Genomic DNA, 21,915 nt, shown 5'->3' with positions numbered 1-21,915 from the left:
TAACATAAAATCATGCCAAAATATTTTATTAAGAATTTTTATTGAGAAAATTAACATTTATTTCTCAGTTTTGTTCTCTGTTTGTATGTTCGGACGGTCGCACCACCTGACATTTTTGGTCTTTCAAACACCAAAACTCAAAAAATCTATTGAATTTCAATAAAATGAAAAGGGTTTCTTATAAAGGACATATTGTAGATCCATTTGATATATGACATGTATTTATTCAAATTCTTTTTAGGAAAATAATGAATTTGGACACAAAACACGTCATTGACCCATATATATTGTAAGATTAACCAAAAAACGTGTTTAAGTTAAGTCTGAACACTCATTCCTTTTACACATTTTCTAGAATAATAAAATGACACAAATAAGTATTGGAATTTTGTGCTGGCCAATTTCTTTTCACCAAACCGTTTTTAAACAAATTGTAACTATGTTAGCTTCTAAGTAGCCGGACTTCAAAAGGTAGCTACAGTATTGAAATAATCACACACACATCAATTAAAACTATCATCGATCTCATTCAAGCAACAACAAAATGATAGAACAGAGGCGTGATTTATATATTTTTATTGTAGAAGTGTCATGTTTGATTATTTTAATGTCTCATTATGCCGCATGGAGAGCAAAAAGCTTTTTAGGTAACTCTACACTAAAGAAGTGCAGTTTGTCCTTCTTCAAACCTTGTCCTTCTGCTTGGTTTAATCCCAGGTTCATGTATTTTTCAGATTGTTCGTACAAAGGCCATTGCACCAATCCAGGTCCATTTGGTGAGCTTTAAAAAAATAAAGTAATTATTGATGAATTTCATAACAAAAACCTGTTTTGATCAGTTTGATTGATTTTTTCTGCACCCAATCAAACCACATTTTTCTTTTAGACTAATGTCCTCAGTGCATACTTTTTATGTTTGTGTTGTTATAATGTTTGTTTAAAACATCCTACAATGCTTATCCAAGCCTGTTTGGGACCATATTATGAAAACATCTCATCTTTAGTCATAATTTGAAGCTATTTTTTAACAGAAGCAATATTATAAGCCTTACAAAGCCAAATGTAACATTGTATGATGAAAACTGAAATGTAAGTTATTATCCACTGAAAATGAAATGTGCGTCAAAAGTTCAAAGACCTTAACGATCAGCATAGAGTAATACATGATAGTGTGAAGTTTACAGTAATTTGTGGTCTGATGTTCAACTCACCCACTACGAATAAAATTAGCCCAGTATCCCATCACGGTTTTGCATAGCTGGTTTTCCTCCTCACTGGGTGTGCCTTTGAATGATAAATAAAGAATATGCATGAGATCATCACGACTGATGCAAATAAATTGCTGTATAATTGTACGTTTGGAATCACATGTGCTCAGTCAAACAGATGATCTTTAACTATTCTAATGTTAATACTTTAATCGAGCTCTATAGGACCTACAGGCCTACCTATTATCTTGAGATGGCCATTCCAGAAGCAAGACCCAAAGACAAATCCAACATCATCGGCATGGTCAGCCTTTACAAAGCTGGGTCTGAGATCTTTAAATACACTGGGCCGATGCTGAAACTCATACATGTACACGGGTACCCCAGCATCTGTGAAGTTATGAAATGGGATAAACACAAAATATGCCCTCACTGCTGTACAATCTAGTTTTGCAACCTACCTCTATGATAATCTGCAACTTTAATGACGCGGAGCACCATAAAAATATCTCCAAGCATCTCAGTAAATGCGTTGCGAATATCCTCTGGTGTTTTAGCATCTTTTAAATATTCATCCATTATGATTTCATTGGCCCCTGATGCCTAGACAGAGAAAAAGAAAGAACATTTACACACACAAGCATCTGTTGACTGTTTTTGTGTTCATCCACTAGGAGGAGACAAACACTTGCCGATTGGCCCGACCGCACTAATCGAAAGAATTTATGTGTTCAGAGCTAAGCATATTTTATTCGAATTGTAAGAAGAAAAGCGTTTTACTCCAGCTTTATTAAACATGTCCAGCACTGCTTTCACGGATTGTCTGTTCATTCCTTTTTCCCATCCTGGCGAAGCAAAAGCCTGAGATTTAAAGAGAACGCAATTCAAAACTTGTAGTGTATCCTCATCAAAGAATGCAATATAAATTATGCATTTTATATGATTATATCTACTATCTATATGCATTATATGGATTTATAAAAGGCTGCCGAACATTCGAATAATATTGGTAAAATATGAAGGCAAATGTTGTTACCCCAGGGAGTATCCATCCAAATTCATGGTTTGTTATACCCAGAAGAACAGGAACTTTCTGAAAGTCTTTGCTCTTCAGCACCTCCTCTGCTGTATTTTTAAGAAATTTCCCATCAACTGTTGCTCCAAGAAAGGCTTTGTTCTGAGAAAAAAGATTTTTTATAAAGCAATTAGCAATTTATTATTTTCTTATAGTATAGCAAAATAACCTAATTGTTTTTCCTACCTTTTTAGTTGCATTAATTAACTGTGTCTCAGTCAACTCTTTTAAGCATTTCACCAGCAATTCAGTAGATTCAAAGCCACAGTCAGTAATATTTGCCATCACCTGGTCAAACAGATCACAAGCCATCAGTTTCTGATTTTTTTACTCTGATGTAGGCCTAATACCAGGGGAAACTACACAGTTTGTGTTGCTTTCAGACTACCTTTGCAGCCACCATTGGATTTTCAGAGAAATCTGTCAAGGTTGCCACTCCACTCTGAAAGACGGCCCGATGAAACAAACCTTTGGCCATGGGTGATAATGTCTGGCAAAACATAAGATTTCTGTATAATAAATCCCTTTTTATAACTCTTGTGTTCTGTTCAGAGTCATTATAGTTTTATTTTAGTTTTATTATTATATAAATTATTATAAAAAGTAGTATTTATTTTTAGATTTTAAAAAAATCTACTTTGTACATGCTTTTATCATTTTATCATTTATTTTTAGATCTTTTTATTTTGATATATAATATCAATTCATTTTTATTTTAGTTTTATGTTAGTTTTAGTTTATTATTAGAATTTTGGTGCTTTTCAGTTTATTTTTGAGGCAACATTTACATTGTCCTTTAGTAAAGTTTTTCCAATAATTTTAGGTCAATATTTTATTTGATTTCCATGAATAGAAATGTCAATGTAATTTGATTAAACTAAAATTAGCTTGGTTCTGAATTAACAGAAAATCTATGAATATAATCTTAAATTGCCCTACAAATTGTAGTCACAGATACAGTAACAAGTTTTCTGTCGTTATGAATAATAGTGCATATTGCATAAAGAACAGTAAATGAATGGAAGAGGAAAATATTTATTGATTCTCACCAGAAGAGATGTACTTATTCCACCTGCAGACTCCCCAGCTATGGTAACAGACTGAGGATCACCTCCAAAATGTTCAATGTGTTGCTGTACCCATTGTAAAGCTGCGATCTGGTCTAGGAAGCCATAGTTTCCCGGTGCATGCTTATCTCCTGAGCTATAATTAGAGACATGTTAAATAAAAAAAGAAACAAAAGTATTCAACATTCAATGTATTCAACAAACAAAAAATCGGAAATTATTTAACCTTACTGATGTCAACTGTTATAAATGTGGGTAAATCCATGCCTCTTCATCATGATAAATACCTGAAGTATCCCAAAATTCCAAGTCGATACTGAATGACAACAACAACTATGTTCTCATAGGCTGCCAGTGGGGATCCATCATACATGGAAGCTCCGCCTATGACTAACCCTCCTCCATGAATCCAAACCATCACCTGTTGGTTTGCACAGATCTGTAAATTACTTTTTCAGAGGATATAAAAGGACCTAATAAATAGACACAACCAGAATAACCTTTATGGTCAACAAGGGCAGCCCAGGTTATTTGATCAGCACATTGTAAAAGGCTGAAAACATTTAGTGCAAAGATCTACGGTTCCTCTGTACTCACTGGAAGTTTATCTGATCCTGAAGGAGTGTAAATATTTAAATACAAACAGTCCTCTGAAACTCCAGGGGATGAGAAATCCAAAGACATTGCTTTTGCAACTAAATCTACACTGTCTGGATCTTGAACGCACCTATATTGCCACAAGAAAAAAAGTGTAAATAAATATTTTTGAAAATATTGAAAGCAATAGATGATGGTTGATGGTACTAGTCCCCTTACAGAACATGAGCTAAATTTATTGTACTACGTACCTATTTTATGTAAAGATGTATTTCTACATAACAGATCATATTGTCATACTCACATAACAGGGTGCTCAACGGCATTTCTCATGCCCCATCCCTCAATAGGTTTAGGAGCCTCCAGGCGGAGCGGGCCAATAGGTGGCTGGGCAAAAGGGATCCCCAAGTATTGCACAACCATCTTATCCGATCCTTTTACTTTCATGTATTGCCCACGTACACTGCCAGGCTTTAGAACCACCACTGGATCAGTTAATGTTAGTGATTCTGGTTGGGATGTCAAAATTAATGATGCATCAATTGATGGTTGTATTCCAGCTTGTGTAAAATGCTTTTCCATTTTTTTATCATTTTAACAATTTTAAACAATATACAGTAAATTGAAGTACTTGCCTGTCTCTGGGGCTGTCCAAACAGGCACCAATGCCAAGCACAGTCCGAGCAACACTTCGTTTATCATAGCTGGTTTTTAGGTATTAAACTGCTACCGACTTCTCTCTCGAATGGAATGAAGACCTCACAAAATCAATCACACAAACTCACTTATGAAACACTAACCTTTTACCTATTCCTGCACTACCCCAAAAACAAAGATGTTATCTGCGTACACAGTGAACCCGTACTGCAGAGCAAAATCCATTCAGTGAAACTTTGACCTCCTTCCTTCATAATACTGTAAACTCTTTATATTGCAAATAAAATTTTAACATGCACTACTAATGTGCTGTTTAAATATTTGTGGCAGAGCTGCAAACAAATTACTTCGAATAACATACATTTCTAACTAACCCCATAGACATGGGCGTAAATCCCGGGGGAGACGGAGGGGACACGTCCTCCTCCATCCGAGGGTTGCCCACCACCCCAAATCAATTAAACTCCCATTCTCTATTGTCATAAATATATTTTTCTTTACCTAAACTAATTGTGTAATTAGAATAAAACACAACTCAAAAATGCGTTTTCAGTTTAGAAACTGTTAAGTTCCCCCTCCCCTGCCTCTCACAGTGGTTTGGTCCACTGCCTGCTCTCCCCGTTCATCTCACCTGCGCATTGCGCAACACATTCAAGTCAGGTATGCGGCTGAGTTCAGCACTGTTTGTTAAACTCCAGTCAGAAGGCTATTTTATTCACTTTAAATTAAGTGATTCTCTTTAATGTAGTTAAAAAATTGCTGATTACATTGATTTCGATGTACGGTGACATTGTCAGACGATGTTGCAGTATAAATCAGGATAACAAGTGTTTAAAAAGTGACTGATTGTTAACATATAGTATCATGGGTAGTGTGTTTTTATATTTGTTTCCTGTCTTCACAACAGTGAGAAAAAAATATATAAATGGAAAAAAGCTTTTTTGTTCACTTTTATTACGGTATGTGACAGTTCAGTTCAGTTATAATATGACTGCAAGTGTGCATGATAAACCTATGAACCCAATGCATATTGTCGCTTTGTGTCGTAGTAAGTACAGTTTTGACTGTATTATTTGTGTCCCCTTCAAAAATTGCTCTTGAGAAATGTTATGTGTATTGTCCCCCCCCCTACTGTTAAATGAGATTTACGCCCAGGCCTCTAGAGACCTCCAAGACCCCTTCTCTAACTAGAATGATGTATATTAACGTAAGTTCTTCTAGTCGCAAATGAGATTCTTAATAATTTGCATTTCCTTCTTGGTCTTTCCATGTAGATAATTTATTTTGCCATAATAAATTCTGTTTATATGCAGACAAAACCGAAGTGTTTGGCACAGTGCTTCTGTCATCTTCAGAATATTCACAAATAGTTTAATAATTCATGACCTTCACTCAACAGGAAGCTAACATGCTTTAATAAATAATATGAATATAATTTTTAATTTAAATATTAATTTAGTATTATTTCACTAGAGCTTGTACAGACAAATTATTTATAACAGTAGTAATCTGAACTACACATACACAATCACTGAAAAAATAATTCTTATTTTATAACCTTTTTTATCTAATGTTTTTTTTGCATTTTTTTGTTTTTCATACTTTTAATGTTTTTAGTGTATCAGCGTTCATTCTAAATTCATCCAATACTTTTAAATTAAGATTTAATTGTTAAATCATAAAGTACATTATAAGAAGGTTTCACCAAATAACCAAAACCACACATTCAGATATAACCATCAAAAACATATCTTTACAAATGATATGGACACAAAAAATAAATTACTTTGTTTTATTCTGGTTGCTATACCACAACATGGATGATGAACTTTGTATTCAAATTGTGTGGTCTGTAATGGATAAGACAATTAATACAACCACGGTTGCCACTGTTGTGAAGGATGGGCTTTGCATTGGTCACTAGATGGAAGCAGTGAGTTTATTTTGGAGGCCACCGAGTGTGTTACATTTACACCATTCTCATTTTTTCGCTACAGTGATTGACAGCTGTTATTATATAACACGTGCATTTCTGTAAACACAAACCAAGATTGTTTATAACATTTTACAAATACCCCGGCATATTGGCCATGTCATATTGTTATTCTTTGTAAAAGAATCAATCAATAACAAATAAAAACGTTGTGCCATCAAAACAGTGAACAATAAAGCCAATAATTTATAATAAAAATTAAAATGTAGAAGTAGTAGACAATGAACTGTATTAAACCGATTGAGTACAAATAAAAATAACTAATATTTCTCATGCAACATATTTATTATGGACCATCATTAAAATAAAACTGAAAATATATATATATATATATATATATATATATACATATAATTTCCCATTCTTGTTCGTCACTGAGAACAATTATAACAACCAAAAGTAGCGCTTTGCATTGCTGAAAATGTAATGTTAGGGCATCTCAAAGCTTATTGAATGCGCGGGCACAGTGAGGAGCGCGTGCGGCATGGCATCATACGCAAGGGGCGTGACGGAGGCGTGTCATAACATATCAGCGCCGCTGTTTCATATGGCGATAGAGACCCTTTGAGAACTGTGCTCTCTGTCTCTGTGCTTCAACGGAGTAGAAATAAACAAATCATTGAAACCTAAAGATTTGGTTTCCTTTAACAGCACGCGCGCTGTCAGGGCTACATCGGCAGAGTCCATAAAAACCCGCTCACGTTGTGACAAACGGCACAGATAGGGTGCTCGTCTGGGAAGACGTGGAAAAGTAACTCATCTCGATCGGCCACAGGTAGCTCCTTCAGCTCCTAATATCAGAGCACAGGTCATGCGGGTGTCTCCGGACGGGGGGAGAGCTGAGATCCATTGGTGCCGCTGCTAGTCGCCCCGGTGGACTGATCGCTTTTGCCGCAAGCTTAGCAGTAACGACGGAATAATGTCCCGAAGAAAACAGAGCAAACCCCGGCAGATCAAACGTAAGCATATAAAGTTTCAATATTCACGCAGCTGTTGTTGTGAAGGGTGGTACGTTGTAAAAAGTGCGTGACATTGTTCATGTGACAGGATATCATTGTTTTTTTGAGCTCCGCATTGTCATGCCATTGAACAATTTCGTGGAAACTGACAAGATCTTCCTATTAACACAAGACAAATAGCATGCTTGGAGTGTGAGAGCGCTGTGTTTAAATGCTTGTATTTTAAATATTTTATTCAGCACAAACAATGTGTTACAAAGGTTACATTAAGTTTCAATACTTCGGTTTGAATTGCCATAGTAACCGGTAGCGTTTGGAAAGCTCATACAATGAAGCAGCATGCTGCCACAACTAAAGTTATTCAATAAATATGCGCTTTATTTACACAACTGAAACGACCAATGTTTCGGTAGGTTGTAGCAAATAAGTTGATTTAAAATGTCTCTTGTTTTAGTTTGTCGTCGATAAAGTGTTTTCGCTTGCTCCATAAGCCAACCGAAGCGTAACCGTGGCTTCCTGTTTAATACGGTTGGGGAAACGTCACTGTTCTCTGAAAAAGACGATATGAGTTCAGATAAACAGCGATCCGATCCCAGCCGAGATAAGGATTAAAATTGGATCTTTTATTTGTTTTCTGTCTGTGGCTGCAGCGAGGCTGCTGTTGCGTTTCCCCCCGTCTTTTCAGTTCTGTTTCCAGAGATGAGGCGTCAGATAGCGCGCCCAGCTGATCTCTTCTGGAGATAGTGCGTCGCAATTCGATCTTTGTCATCAATTTGACTCTGTAATGTTCAGACACCTTCCACACCAGACATCTTCATTTTACATAATTTATGTAAGCAAGATGTATTAGCATCTACTAGGAAATGTGACATTTTGTTGTAGTTATAAATTTAGAAAGTAAAAATTACATTGACCCTTGTCACACACGTTCTCAAAAGAACCAACAGTGCAGCAAAGTCGTTTTGCTCTGCTGCCGGGCCCTGTTTCAGTTCTTCATCCAGCAGTGATGCTTTCGGGCGGTAAGCACAGTAGCAATATCTTGGAGGTTGAGTTTGAAAGGGCTCCTCGAAGAAAATAAATATGAATGTGATTCAAAGGCAGAAAGCGACTCTCGGATAGAGAAGAAAAATGTGATAAGGCAGCATTAGCATATACCGCTGAGTGTATCAAGGTTTTTTATGCGACTGAAAAGTTATTTCAGCATTTTGGGTAGTAATGCCAATGACCTGATGACCCTCTTCTATTAGATATCTTATTATCTTATATAAGCTATGTCTCCTTTCTGGAGAACTTCTAGTTTTTGCTCTGATTGGCAGAACCTGTGTTACTACTTCAGTCATTGGTGTCGACAAATCAACCGCACACACAACATTCATAGCTGATGTTTTGAACAATCCAAAATAAACATTTCTTATCTTTCCTTTAAGCATCAAATCCCGTGAAGATTTCAAATCTGCTTGCTTTTGAAGTGCATGTGGATACAGCGCCACGAGTTCCATACGTCCCGAATTGACATCCCATAATGAAGATGTCGGAAAAGCATCTCAGATTCGATGCCAGATAAAGCCGGTGTCATTCATGACGTCCCATAAAAAGAAGGTGGAACATCCCCCTTCCCCCAGCACCATCAAACTCAGAAACGCACAGGAACATCATATCACCCCATCTTATCTGTCTCGCCTTTTTTGCATATATATATAGACGTCAATACGACTGCATGTAATAAGTGTGCGATTGTTTTGTTACACTTTTTACTGGAAGGATAACACTCCCGGCCGCTCTAAAAGAAGTATCCGGTATCATGGAAGTCTGTGTTGACAGGAAATATTTTTGTGTGTCTTTTGTGCTTCACTCTCCCAATGGTGAAGATCGCTCTGATAGATTATCCATCCCTCCCAGATGGAAAGATTAGCTCGCGGCCTAGTGGGGCCACATCCCAGGGCTTATATTTTGGCGGTTGAGATGGGAGACAAGATAGGTGAGTCGGCGATCTCAGAGCAGATAGCGTGAGCGATGGGGGGGCGGTGGGGGCTGGGATTATAATTACATTTGGCTGAAACGTTCTCATCTTTGTCATGTCTGTATTGTTGTTGTTTGGGTCTGGCTGGGTGTATCTCTAGATAAGTTTGAAAAAAAAGAGAGAAAGGCAGATAAGGGGAGAGTAGGATGGCAAGGCGGATAAGACGGGGGGAGAGAGAGGCAGTAATACAGAAATGGTAGATGGATGTATTCTGCGTTTTAAAAGCAGCTGCCTCAGTGAGATCATGGGGGCCGATAAGAGAGCCGTTGAGATGATTGGGAGATAACACAGAAGAGATTCTCAGCGATAACAGTGACATCATTCGAACTGCTCGGAGAGGTCGGCATGAATCATTCGTGAGGTCCAAATATTTGGCATCAGGGGCCCGAGGATGTTTGAGAAGCAGGGACCGCCGCGCTCCAGACAATGCACTTGTTTGAGTAACAACCTCCTTAGGGTTGCACTTTTGAAAGTGTGGACGACTGATGGGATCTCTTCCTGTTTTTGTTGAAACTGTTCTCAGAGGTTTGATGCCGTCAGGTTCTGCTTCTTGGGGTCATTTGACCTGAGGGCTAGTTTATTACTCGGCCAAAAATATTTCAGAAAATAAAAGATCACAGGCCTGAGCACACATAATTTCACACGTTCACACACACATATACACACTTGGTGGTTTTTGCTTGTGTGTTTTCCCTCTTTGTTCTGCTTTTAGCTTGATGTGAACTTTTGATAAAGCCTGGGGCCTGATCTCCGGTATAGATAGAGATTGCCAAGTGAGATAAGAGTTGTTATCAGCCCAGAGCAGGCAGGAGCTAAGGCTGTGCTACAAAAACAAAGCTACAAGTAAAAAACAGCAGGGCCCTGGACCCTGGCAATCAGTTCCAGCCCTAATGTGATTAATGTTGTTGTATAATTAGATGATAGGTGTGAATGCATTTTTTCCCTTAGCCCCCCCTTTCATTTCTGTTACCGCCCCTGTTTTTCCTCCTAACAACCATTGTAGCTGATTAATTTAATTGAAACTAATTCCACATATTACTCACTGTAGATCTTGTGTAAGATAGCATTGAGATGCAGGGTTTTTTTGTTCAGCGATATAATCTGTTGAGTGCATTTTGGTGAAAAACAGTGAAAAAAGTCTTCGGCTCTTTGCCTTGAGAAAGGAAACAAGATTGTTGCGTCAGCAATGCGCCTGAAATGTTGATTTGCTGTGAGATATTAGATGCTGAGTGATAGTGGGTGCACACACTGAGAAAAAGATAAGAAGGTTTTTTATTTCACGTTGCAAAGCCTAGGACGGCTTTTATGAAAGATTAAGCAAAACATAAGAATCGATGCTTCAAGTATCGGATAATCTTTAAAGCAAGGTCATTCAGATCTGACCTATTTTTATTCATTTTTTTAAAGATATCTCTTTGTAGACATAAAGAAATAAATCAGAGGGGTGGAATAAAGTCATTGACCATTTTTTTTATTTGATCTTACAAAGATATTTCAGATCTTTAAGACCTGCAAATTTTGAACAGACTTTTAAATATAGTGGTTTCTAAAATAGTGTATTTCAGCTAAACTGTGTGAAGTTACGTGCTGTGTAATTTAGTTTGAATGGTCAATACAGCTGATTGGTTCAGTCCAAAAATCCCCCCTGATTGGCTGACCCCGCTTTCTATGTGTGAGCTGAAAATGATGTCATAAAGCTGTAACTGTAGCTTTGAATTTACTGTTTAGGAAGTGACTTGTGGTTGCCAGGGTGAAAGAAAAAGCCTTTGGGTGTTGATGAATTATTGTGCTTTTAAAATGTTTGCGCAAGGGGAAGTCAAAGTGAGTTATGATAACACTACCCTCATTGACCCATTAGCACCTCACTTCTTCCTTTGTTTTTAATGGGGTTAAATGTGACATTATTTGAATGTGTGGGATTGTCTCATGCAATATTAGTGTTAAAGGCATCGTTCACCCTTCAATAACCATGTCATGAATTATTTATTTAATTATTGCGATACCACACCTCTCCTCAACAAGCCACAGTTTCAGTATAGGAATACTTATTAATAAATACACATAATAATAATCATGATGCATTGATTCACCTCCAAGTAAAAAAAAGTCAGATTTAAGATTCCGTTGTGTTAGTAAATAACACTTTAGAAATGATGTCACTTTGAACAGTGCTGTCTGGATTTATCTGATAAAACACTCGGTGCCATATTTGTGAGTGTGCCACAGAAGTTCTATAAGACCCTTCAACCCCAACTCCAACCTTGCCAAACGTCAAGACATGCAGAAACTCTCGAACGCAGCTGCTGTTGCGCGTATTTGCAAGTAGCGGATGAGTATAAAATATTAATGCGTTATTAAGGATCCTGTAGCCTCTGGCCCCAATGCAATTAAAAACAAGATGGAAACAAGGCGGTAATCTTTTAATGCACCATTATCACATGGCATCTCATGGAGTGACTTATTTTATGTGCCGCTTTTGATAGGAAATGGAGGTGAGATTTGCCATCGCAGAAAGGAGAATATTTTTTCAGAAGGCGGGCGTAATAGAGTTTTTTGTGCTTTTTGGTTGGAGTTAATGACTTGCCTCTTAAGGAGAGTAGAGATATGATAATTCGTCCGATGTTGAGGAGTCATTTTTGATGTGGATCATGCTAACACTGTCGATTAGATTGAAAGATTTCTATGGCGAGGTTTAATGTCGTGTTCTTTATTTGATGTTCTTAATTGCCGTGGTTGGGGGTGTGGGCTATCAGTTTGATGTAGTGTTAAATAAGAACATAAAGTTCGAGAGAGACACTATGTGCTGTTGTTTCCTTTAAAAGTATCGCAGGCGATATCCCTAAGGGGATTTTATGCAAACAGTGCGTTGGTCTAATCCATAAAGCCATAGATTAAATCTGTAGGTTAGGTCCGAGTGGCGTTCAAGTGAGTGTCTGTTCTCGAGTGTTATGTGTAACTTTGTCGGCTATCAAGAGCGGTATAACTTGCATTTCACTTCATTTACAGTTACAAATTTTTGTCGGAAACATTTATCCACAGTGGTTTGAAGAATATGTGTGTTCCCTGGACTTGGCTTGCTAGCACGTTACTCTACCAATTTACTTATAAACAACTAACTATTCCATTTTGAAGATATGTAGTTTTGCACATATTTTGTCCGGCAGTTTTTGAAAGATATTTGTCTTCAGGTTATCTTTCTTCATGAGGATCTCTGTCGCTCGCCATGCAGAGAGCTCAGGCTTAGGTGTTATACTGTATGCCAGGCATGAGGCTCTTGTGGGAAGGGAACACCGGGCATGCTTCATAAGGAGAGATGGAAAGAGAAGAGATAAGAACATAAGGGCAGCTGGGACAAAGGCCCCGGAAAGAGGAGAGGTTAGACCGCCTCTAGGGAGCAACCCCTGAACAGAGGTGGTCTAGACCAGAGTTTCTCCACTTTCGGCACTCACACACTTCACTTGGCCGGTTCTAGAAAGAAAAGGCAGACCTCTCCCGCCTTCTGATGTGTGTTTTTGACATCATTTAGCCTTAGGATTGGTCAGCTTGTATGTGGGCCATGTGAGTCATTGCTTAGCAGCTGACCTGATTGGCCTACTTGATCGCATTAGTAGGTTTTCTTACATAAAGTGTACACACAATACTTTGTTACGTGTTGTAATATCTGTGTTAAACTTTAGGTTTGACTAGACACAGATTTATGCAATCCGTATACAATTTTAAATATATACTTATATTTGTATATACAACATATATATTAATCTTAATCTGTTTTAAAATATTTTTTAAAGCTGTGTCAGAAATGGCTGGAGAGTAAAACTTTTTTTTGTGGCAAATAAAATGCATAAAGTGTAGTATTTTTTATTTTAAGGCCTGAACTAATAAGTGCAATAAATGCATTTTGAGGGATTAAACATGTCAAATAAACCTAATTTCTCAATGCAATCAAATAAATTGACCTTTATGCATTTTGTATTGAATGAACATAGGATTCATCAACATTGGTATGTTTCTCTTAAATTGTACATAGAGCTTCTGAAATGTTTAAGAGACCACTCAAACTATTACATTTTTGGGGGGAATTTACTATTTCTTAATATTTGTTTAAGTAAAAATATATTTTTTGTTTCATTCTGTAAACTAGTAACAACATTTCTCTTAAATTCCAAATTACACATTTATTTGCAGAGAACTGGACAAACTAGACAAAGAAAAAAAGACGCAGTGTTTGCAGATCTTGAATATGGCAAAGATAACAAGTTCATATTCATGTTTAAACAACACAATGTCAATGTGTATTTTTGGATCAGTTAAAACCTTTTTTTCACAATTTTCCTGCGTCTCTGCCATCTCATGTTCTTTCACATCATTTTTAGGTGCACTGTAAATATATTTTTTTCAAAGTAAAATGACATATTTTTCATGTAAATTTGCAGTTTTTTAAATGTGGCTATTTTAAATTGTATTTCAAAAATAACTGCACAATTTGTAAAGAGAAACAAATCCTATAAAATTCTGTATATCAGGGGTTTGCATTTTAGAAGCTGATAGTCACTGTGTGGATCCTTTGACACAGTGCTTGTAGTAGGATTGTAAGGAAAAAATTCCATGTTGGTTGTGGTGGGAAAAGTAATGCATGTCACATGCTAGCAAGAAGGTCAGGAGGATTTGACAAAAAAGTTGAAATGGGTCAGTTAGTACTGTCATGTGCCATTTAGGAATGTATTGTTTGGTCTCAGTGTGCCAAACAGCTTTTTAATGAGTAATCCTTGCGTGGCTTCAATTCCACCGCACGGTATCTGTCTCTTTACTCTATCTAAAATGAAATCTTGCCTTTCAAAGGTCATCATCCATAGAGTGTTATCTTTTTAAATAGTCGCTATGAAAATATTATTGTTACAGAGATGATTATAGTTTGATAAGACTGGTTGTACTAAATCATTTATTAGAATAGTTAAATGCACGTGATGTGACAATGGTGGACTTTGGGCCTTTTAACCTCACCTTTTCTCTTCTCCCCAGAATGTAGTTTGACCTTTTTAACCCCGCCCCTTTCCACAAGCCCCTCCCTGACCACATCAAACTTTTTTCCATTTCTGGCCTTCTCTAGCTCTCTCTCTCTTTCTCCCACACCCCACTTTTCCTTTCTCTGAACCATATCGGCGGGCCGCCACCCCCCCAACAACTGTCTCCTCTTTCTGTCTCTACCACCCCCCCACTGACTCCGAACCCCCCCTTCTGCCCATGTCTCCAGTCAGACCTCTAGCCTCACTGAACCAGGTCTTAGCGGTATGATAATGTGGAAAGTTGAACTGGCCCCATTACAGCTTGGCTGATGGCAGCGCAGATAAGGCCCTTGATAATGGGTGCAGATAGAGCTGACACAGCGGTCCAATAGCCAGCCCTCTCTCTCCCATTATCATTCCTGCCCACCGATGGGCTCCCAGCACACTATCTGCTCTCCATTTCCACTCCTGCAACAGATAAGAATGGAAATACTGACTTCATAGCTGACTGATTAAAGTGTCTGCCTTTCTTGATAATACACAGATAAATTATGTTTTTTTTCGGCCTCTTTCTCTTTTGCTCCTTTTCTCTCTCTCTATCTCTCCCCCTCTCTCTCTCTTTCACTCCTTTCTCAGCTATCTAGAAAAAGAGTCTGGCAGATGGGAGAAAAACGTCCCCTACGTTAATTTCTCTTTCATTGTAGGTTTATTTGAGAAGTAGAGCGGAGGACCGGAGGGGGCAGATTGGAGATGGCGCAGTTAATAAGAAAGTTTTAAAAGGGTTGGAGGGTCGAGAGGGGGAGGGCTCTTGGGGTTAGATGGAGGAATGACTCCTTTCAAGTGCCTCTCGGGGACTATTACATTTGGAATCTTGTCGAACGACACTCTACAACGCACAATCGCATCACCATCTGCATAAACATTCACCGCCTAAACACTCTTTCTCTCACACACACATATTCTCATGGAAACACTTGCTCCACTTACTGTGTCTGTTATTATTCAGACAAATTCAGCGATGCTGGAAATGGGCAGGGATGGCAACACCTGTAGCCGGATGACCTCTGATTTCCCACAGCAACCAGAGGAAGTAGCCATGCAGTGCGTAGGCAGCTGTATCACTGCTGATGACCTCCCATCTGCAATAACACACTCTTCCAGGGTGCATCTGTATGACCGATTGTTTCACAGAGATACCGTTTTGATGAAACTGATTAAGTCCTTTGAGTACAATAAACCACTTCAACTTTGTTTTCTCTCTGTCTGTCTTTCTCACACTATCCTCTACACTCTCACACTATTTCCACCATGCAGTCATAAACATTCTTCCTAGAGATTCACAGATACTAAATTGATAATGATACCGATAGCCGATTATTCAGAGTGATATCTGCCAATAATGATTCTAAAGATTAAATAAATATTTCTTAACTTTCTCAATGTTATTAATTTAAATGATGACCATTTATATTGAACTGGTGATGTTTCATAACATTTTCTGAGTACAGTGCACCAATTCATTTGATTCATTGTCTTCTTTTGATTGAAAGGATATCTGATCATCGGCTGTTCTTAATCTATTGGGCAATAATGTGAAAATTTGCTTTTATTAACCGATGCCGATTATTGGCTGGTATCGGTGCGTAGTTCTTCCTGTTGGATTTTCCCTTATGCTGTGATATTCCTGGATCATATTTTTGATGTCAGAGGGGTTAAGTTTGTTATGAAATGGCAAGAGTTGTTAAGAAGAGATTGCAGCATTACAAGCGACATTTGAAGAGTTTAATTCTTTCATCATTTACTCATCCTCAGGTTGTTCCCAACCTGTATACATTTCTTTGTTCTGCTGAACACAAAGGAGTATATTTGGAAGAATGTCAGTAACCAAACAGATCTCATCCCCCATTTTCAGCCAGTAGGCTGACAGAATTTTCATTTTTGGGTATACAATCCCTTTAATACCGGATGAGCTAATCAGGTCGATTAGCAAGGAAATTCTGTCCTTCTGTCTATTTTACCGTCTGACCGACTATCTGTCCGTCTATCTTCCTGTGTTTCTGTCTAAGCGTCCGTTCTCTGCTTACATAGAGAGCTCACTTAAACCGCTCTCTTAAACAACGCAGTATTTGTTCAGGGCACTGTAACTGACCTTGATAGATTAGAGAGCCCTTTATACTTTCTGTGGGTGTTACGCTAGTACAGAAATTATTAGTTTGCATCTGAGTCATGGACGTATTTTCCCACTAATGTTTGGAGCGGAAAACATGGTTTTAAACATGATTTTAATGTTCACAAAATCTCGACACTCCCTCTGACACGGCAATCTCTCCAGCCGCGTGTCACCGCATGCTGAATTATTCACATTAACGGGCCCGTAAAAAGCCTGCATAAGGTTAATTTGATACCAAAACCTTGGCTGGATTTTTAAGGGCAGTAGACCTTTTTCAGTTGGTCTACAAAGAACTGGGAGTGGAGGCAAAGGAGAAAAAGAAGAAAAATAACGAAAGTATGATAAAAAGCTCTGATAAGGGAATGACTGCGTTGTGTAGGAGTTGATATCAATGTTATCTATCTCTCTTTTTCACTCTCTTAGCCCTTCTGTTGTTTTTTATGCCTTATCTCACTCTACCAAAATGCCAGGAACAAAAAGGAGAAAGAAAAGAAATTACCGTACGGATTATTCATGGGACCTGCTGATAAAGCGCTTGATGCAAAATATTAAGAATATACGGAGCTTTTAGGATTTTTTTCGATGACGGTTGTTTGTCTGGATTACTATTTTAAGTGTGAAGCACAGACAGATCAGTTTGTGTCGGTATTGCTCTCTATCTCTGTCAGAAAGTGAGCGATTAGGCTTGAGTTAACTCTTTCTGCTGTTTCTCAACCGACAGACGTTTCTCTCACACCCCTCCCTTACCTTTAACACACACACAGACGCATACACACTTTTGTGCATTTTTAGAGCTGCTAGCCTCTGATAAGGCTAACCTCAATCTGACCCAAATAAAGAGGCAGATCACAGTGGACAGGCGTGTTGCAGTGGATGACAGGAGTCTGTTGCTGTTGAGGACAGCTGATTGGATGATCCCTGTGGTTGAGGATGGCTGATTGGATGATCTCTTCTGTTAAGGACAGCTGATTGGATGATTGTTAAGGTGCATTTTAATGCACTTCTGGTGAAAAGGGAAGTAATAGAATTCCACTTATACAGGAATTTTGACTGACATGCAAAAAGAACTTAATTATATTAAAAGTATATATTATTAAAAAATGTTTTATTAGTCAAATTAGTCACAGCTTTGCAGGTCTGCACTTTTGACATAAAGCAAAAAGTGTGTTTAACATTAAAGCACAATGAGTACGAAATTTGCATCCGAAATTTCTGCAAGTTAACACATAAATACGACCAAACTTTGTGTCATCACATTTACACACTGCCTCCGATATTTTAGTCAGAAAATTCAGACCGGGTAAAATTTTCCTGTGTTTTTCACATCCGTAGCAGGCTTTTTGATTGGCCTGTTTTAACAATTCAGAGACACAGCACAAAAGAAAGCAAATACAAAAAACGCATACGATAATTTCGGACTGTATGTGCAATGGCTTTTCTTGGTCAATAACTGCCCACTTACTCAGAAATTTTGATCAGAATCTATGAGTTGACAGTAATATACAGGTATGGAAAAAGAATGCAGTAGTCTAATAATCTGTCTGTAAGTAAATAACATTTTGTGAAACTGAATGTTTAAAGATCAGGTATCATTCTGTCACGTATTCTGATTTATTTACACGGTTAAACGTGCTGGTTTCTCATGCTTAACATGGTCAAAAAACAAGTTAAACGTATGACGTAGTATTTCTGTACTTGACACACTCCCCCAGCACTCCAACTTGTAACGGAAAGTTTTTTATAATTCTGGATCCCTGTGTCGTCACAGGAATCCTTTTCTTTTCATTGGCCATTCTTCCGGAAAAGCACGGCAAGGCGAAAGAAAGAGCCCGCCCACAAGCCAACCAACATATGAGACCCGCTTACCTTCAAAATGATCTGCGCTGCATCAAGATGGGCAGCGCTGCAGCTCGTTACTCTTGCGATAGTGAAGTTTAAGTGTGTCAGTTTGTTCACAGCATTTCAGTGTTCGATGTTATATAAACGGTGGATATAACACTGGATTTGAATATCATTTGAAAACTGATAGATGGTGCGGTCACAGTGCTAAAAGATGCTGGACATGAACTGCATGCAGTAAGTCAAACTAAGTCATATGACTGTGTTTTGTTGGCAATCAACTCGTATGTGCATAATGTACAAAACACGATGGGATGATGTGATGACGTGTTGCTTGCTCGTGCTTTAGTTCTGTCCCACTCTCTCCACTAGTCCCACCTCTAGCAGCTCGTGTTTTTCCGGAAATAATCGTACAGCTGCATCTCCTTTTTATAAATTTGATCAAACTAAATACTCTTTGGAAATACAACGTATGCAATACTACTGTATCGGCAGTTCGGCACTCAAGATTAATATGAGATTGGCAGAAACTGCCTGTGATATGCAATCTTTAAGCCCCACTGTCTTAATGCGGCAAGTTTATAAACTGTATAACCTAAATCAACATTTTAGCCTAATCCTTATTGTGTGAATATAGTAGATTGAACATATAAATCTGAAACATACTTCAACACTTTTTAATGTTGAGACTTTAAGTCGCACACAAAAACAACTTGCACCATTTGAGTTTCTGTGATACTGTGCATTATTAAATCAGATTGTGAAAGGAAAGGAATGTATAATCTCTATAAAAACTGTCATTTTAAACCTGTGCTACTGTTAAAGCCCATACTGATAAGAATCTTCTTGTGTATATCCCTTTCACACACATGCATACTTACAATTGGCTTTTATGGCCTTTCCTCTTGTTCGCTCTCTCTCTCTCTCTCTCTCTCTCTCTCTCTCTCTCTCTCTTTCTCTCTCTCACTCTCACTCTCTCTCTCCATAAGCAGTGAGTCTTGTCTAAGTATTAGTATTAAAGGCAGCAGTGTCCCCTGAAGTAAAACAATCTGCTGTAATCTATCAGTGTGTTATCGGCCCTATCTGAGAGCTGGAGCGAGCCGGGCCGGGGCCATGGCGCCGTGCTCCGGAGCTGATAAAGTTTCAGAGTTCAGTGATGATGAATGTTAAGAAACTACACCCTCGTTACAGAGGATGTGGACTTGGCAGGCACCATGAAGGGGCCGCACATGAAAGGAGAGAAAAAACGTTGGCACCCTGAACCAGTCGCCGTGTTAGAGGTCAAGACCTTTTTATTGTACAGACGCTCTCCCCTAAGTGATTTTTGCTTGAAGAATTCTGAATTTCAAACCACTAACACATCACCAATATCTTCGAGGTAAAGCTCAATTTCTTTTCTCATAATTGAAAGTTGTTTAATCTCTATTTTATCTCTAGTACAAGCACAGGGCTCAGCTTGATATTTTCTGGAGTAATCGCTTTGTTGTCCTTTAGCGTTTCTTTTTTGTCTTATGTAGCCCACTACCTCCAGCAGTACGAAAGCTTCTGGTTGAAACTTGCAACATTATGTCATTCACCAACTTCTCCTCTCCAGACTACAACCTCCCCAAAACTGCAGAACTGGACCCAGACCAAGCAGGCTGTATGTCCTGCTACAGCGCTGCCCTCGGGCCCATCTTCCGTTTGACCTCTTTGCCTAAAGCCAGCACATCAACCGCTTTCATCTATCAGTGTGTGTGTGTCATGCCTCAAAGTCCCCTGATGACGATGCATTCGATAAGAGAGCAGTACTTAGAAGTGCACAGTGCAAATAGCTGATAAAGCATTATTTTCCTGACAGATATTAAGTGCTTAGAGTTCAAATTTCAGGCTAATAGCTTTTCTGAGTCTTTACTCAAGATTTGTTGTGGTGTAACCAGAATAGCTCAGTCTTGAAGAGATACGGGTGAATTCAGTTGCATCACTTTTGTGTGTGGTATTTTGCCGCTAAAACCTGTCTCATTCACCAACAACCATGAATCCGACTGTGAATTTTAACTTGCTGTTAAACGTGCTGATAAAGTGCTGCACCGTTTTAATTCTGCATTTTTTATATTTTTTGTTCAAGCTTGCCCTTTGTATATTAGGCCTATTATAGATTGTGCCTTAAAGGGGTAGTTCAGCAAAATTGAAAATACTGTCATCATTTACTCATCCTCATGTCATTCTTAACCTTTATGACATAGATTTTTCTGCACAACACAAAAGAAGAAATTTTTAAGAACATTACAGCATTGTCCCCCATTGACTTACTTGTATGGACAAAAAAATATCTAAAATATCTTCTTGTGTGCTCCACAATTAACACATACATGTTTTGAATGATGTGAAAGTAAATAAATGACCTTTTTTTCTGTCAGTGTGTACTGTGAACTTTAAACCATGTAAATCTTTTTTGCGTTCTCACAAACTTGTACTCAAAACTGACCTCATAGTTTGTAAATAGCATTTTTAGTGTATTCGACCTAGTATCTGGTGCCGTTTTAGAGATCAAAAATATGTTTTATTGTTGAATATCTAGTTTAGCGGTCTTGTTTAATAAATATGATCTATAGCCTCAGAAGCAGTGTGCGATAAACGGTTTATATGGTCCTGCCATGCTTCATCTTTGCAGCTTCTCAAAATAAATTTAAAGCATCTTAAAAGCTCTTTAAGGTCATAGTGATCACTACAAAGTTCATGAGCGCATTATGGGACCTAATGTGACGCGGGGTGCGTATAGCTTTGTTCGCAGAAGTGCTGAGCGCTTAATCGAATCTGATAGGCGTCAGTCCCGGGGCCCAGGGGACAGAGGGGACCACGCACTCATCAAGGGACTCTTGCTCATCAAGGGAGTCGGGTGCGCTCTGAAAGAATAATTTGTCAATAATTGGCCGTGTCAGTCTCGTCAGACATTCGATAAAGTCGCGTTTCTTTAGGGTTGGGTTGGCAAATATCTTCAATGAAAAGGAGCGCATGGCAGCAGATCTAGGATCCCGATAACGCCATTAAGGGCTTTAGAAGAATTTTAGCTGAATTCACACAAAGCAAAAATAGATAAATAAATATTGAAAAAGAAAAGTGGAACATCAACTGTCAGAGGGAAGTGATATGGACTATAAAAATCATTGTGGAGGGCTGAGAGATAAAAGATTATCCCTTTTTTTCTACTGCCTTATGCTTCTTCAACCATCACAGAGGCTAATTCGCTTACTCAAGCAGTAGAGCAGACTTGGATTTGTGTGTGTGTGAGTTTGTGTGTCCCCTTTTGAATGAACGTTTACTCTGTTGTATGTAGTTCGACATCTT

General features: G+C 38.2%; 2 protein-coding genes across 4 annotated transcripts in view; one reads left to right on the top strand and one right to left on the bottom strand.

Annotated features, from left to right (window-relative positions):
- Positions 1 to 561: 561 nt before the first annotated feature.
- Positions 562 to 4,908, bottom strand: ces3 (carboxylesterase 3). The gene is made up of 13 exons (XM_056765471.1): positions 4,583 to 4,908; positions 4,252 to 4,456; positions 3,948 to 4,077; positions 3,638 to 3,771; positions 3,333 to 3,486; positions 2,672 to 2,773; positions 2,470 to 2,571; positions 2,245 to 2,385; positions 1,989 to 2,069; positions 1,670 to 1,811; positions 1,449 to 1,598; positions 1,212 to 1,284; positions 562 to 781 (listed from the first exon to the last, which is right to left on the bottom strand). The coding sequence occupies exons 1-13, from the start codon at positions 4,647 to 4,649 to the stop codon at positions 616 to 618; spliced, it is 1,647 nt and encodes a 548-aa protein (XP_056621449.1). The 5' UTR covers positions 4,650 to 4,908; the 3' UTR covers positions 562 to 615.
- Positions 4,909 to 7,114: 2,206 nt separating this feature from the next.
- zfpm1 (zinc finger protein, FOG family member 1) overlaps positions 7,115 to 21,915 on the top strand; it is a 62,297-nt gene continuing 47,496 nt past the window's right edge. For all 3 annotated transcript variants that reach the window (XM_056766524.1, XM_056766523.1, XM_056766522.1), the window contains exon 1: positions 7,115 to 7,556. Coding sequence is in view for 2 of the 3 variants with exons in the window: in XM_056766523.1 (XP_056622501.1) it covers positions 7,517 to 7,556 (40 nt within the window). In the remaining variant the exon portion in view is untranslated. The remainder of the gene's footprint in view (positions 7,557 to 21,915) is intronic.

Source organism: Triplophysa dalaica, chromosome 14 (assembly GCF_015846415.1).
Source record: "Triplophysa dalaica isolate WHDGS20190420 chromosome 14, ASM1584641v1, whole genome shotgun sequence".
Lineage (NCBI taxonomy): Eukaryota > Metazoa > Chordata > Actinopteri > Cypriniformes > Nemacheilidae > Triplophysa > Triplophysa dalaica.
The sequence above is the reverse complement of the archived record's forward strand: the minus strand, read 5'-3'. Positions and strand labels throughout refer to the sequence as shown.

What these genes read in the sequence shown, in the direction of transcription:
- ces3 (XM_056765471.1), bottom strand. Translation starts at nt 4,649, where the DNA reads ATGATAAACGAAGTGTTGCTCGGACTGTGCTTGGCATTGGTGCCTGTT. An exon ending in TTGGACAGCCCCAGAGACAG is followed by an intron (nt 4,457 to 4,582) that starts GCAAGTACTTCA and finishes CATCCCAACCAG; the next exon opens with AATCACTAACATTAACTGAT. An exon ending in ATCCAATGGTGGCTGCAAAG is followed by an intron (nt 2,572 to 2,671) that starts GTAGTCTGAAAG and finishes CTGTTTGACCAG; the next exon opens with GTGATGGCAAATATTACTGA.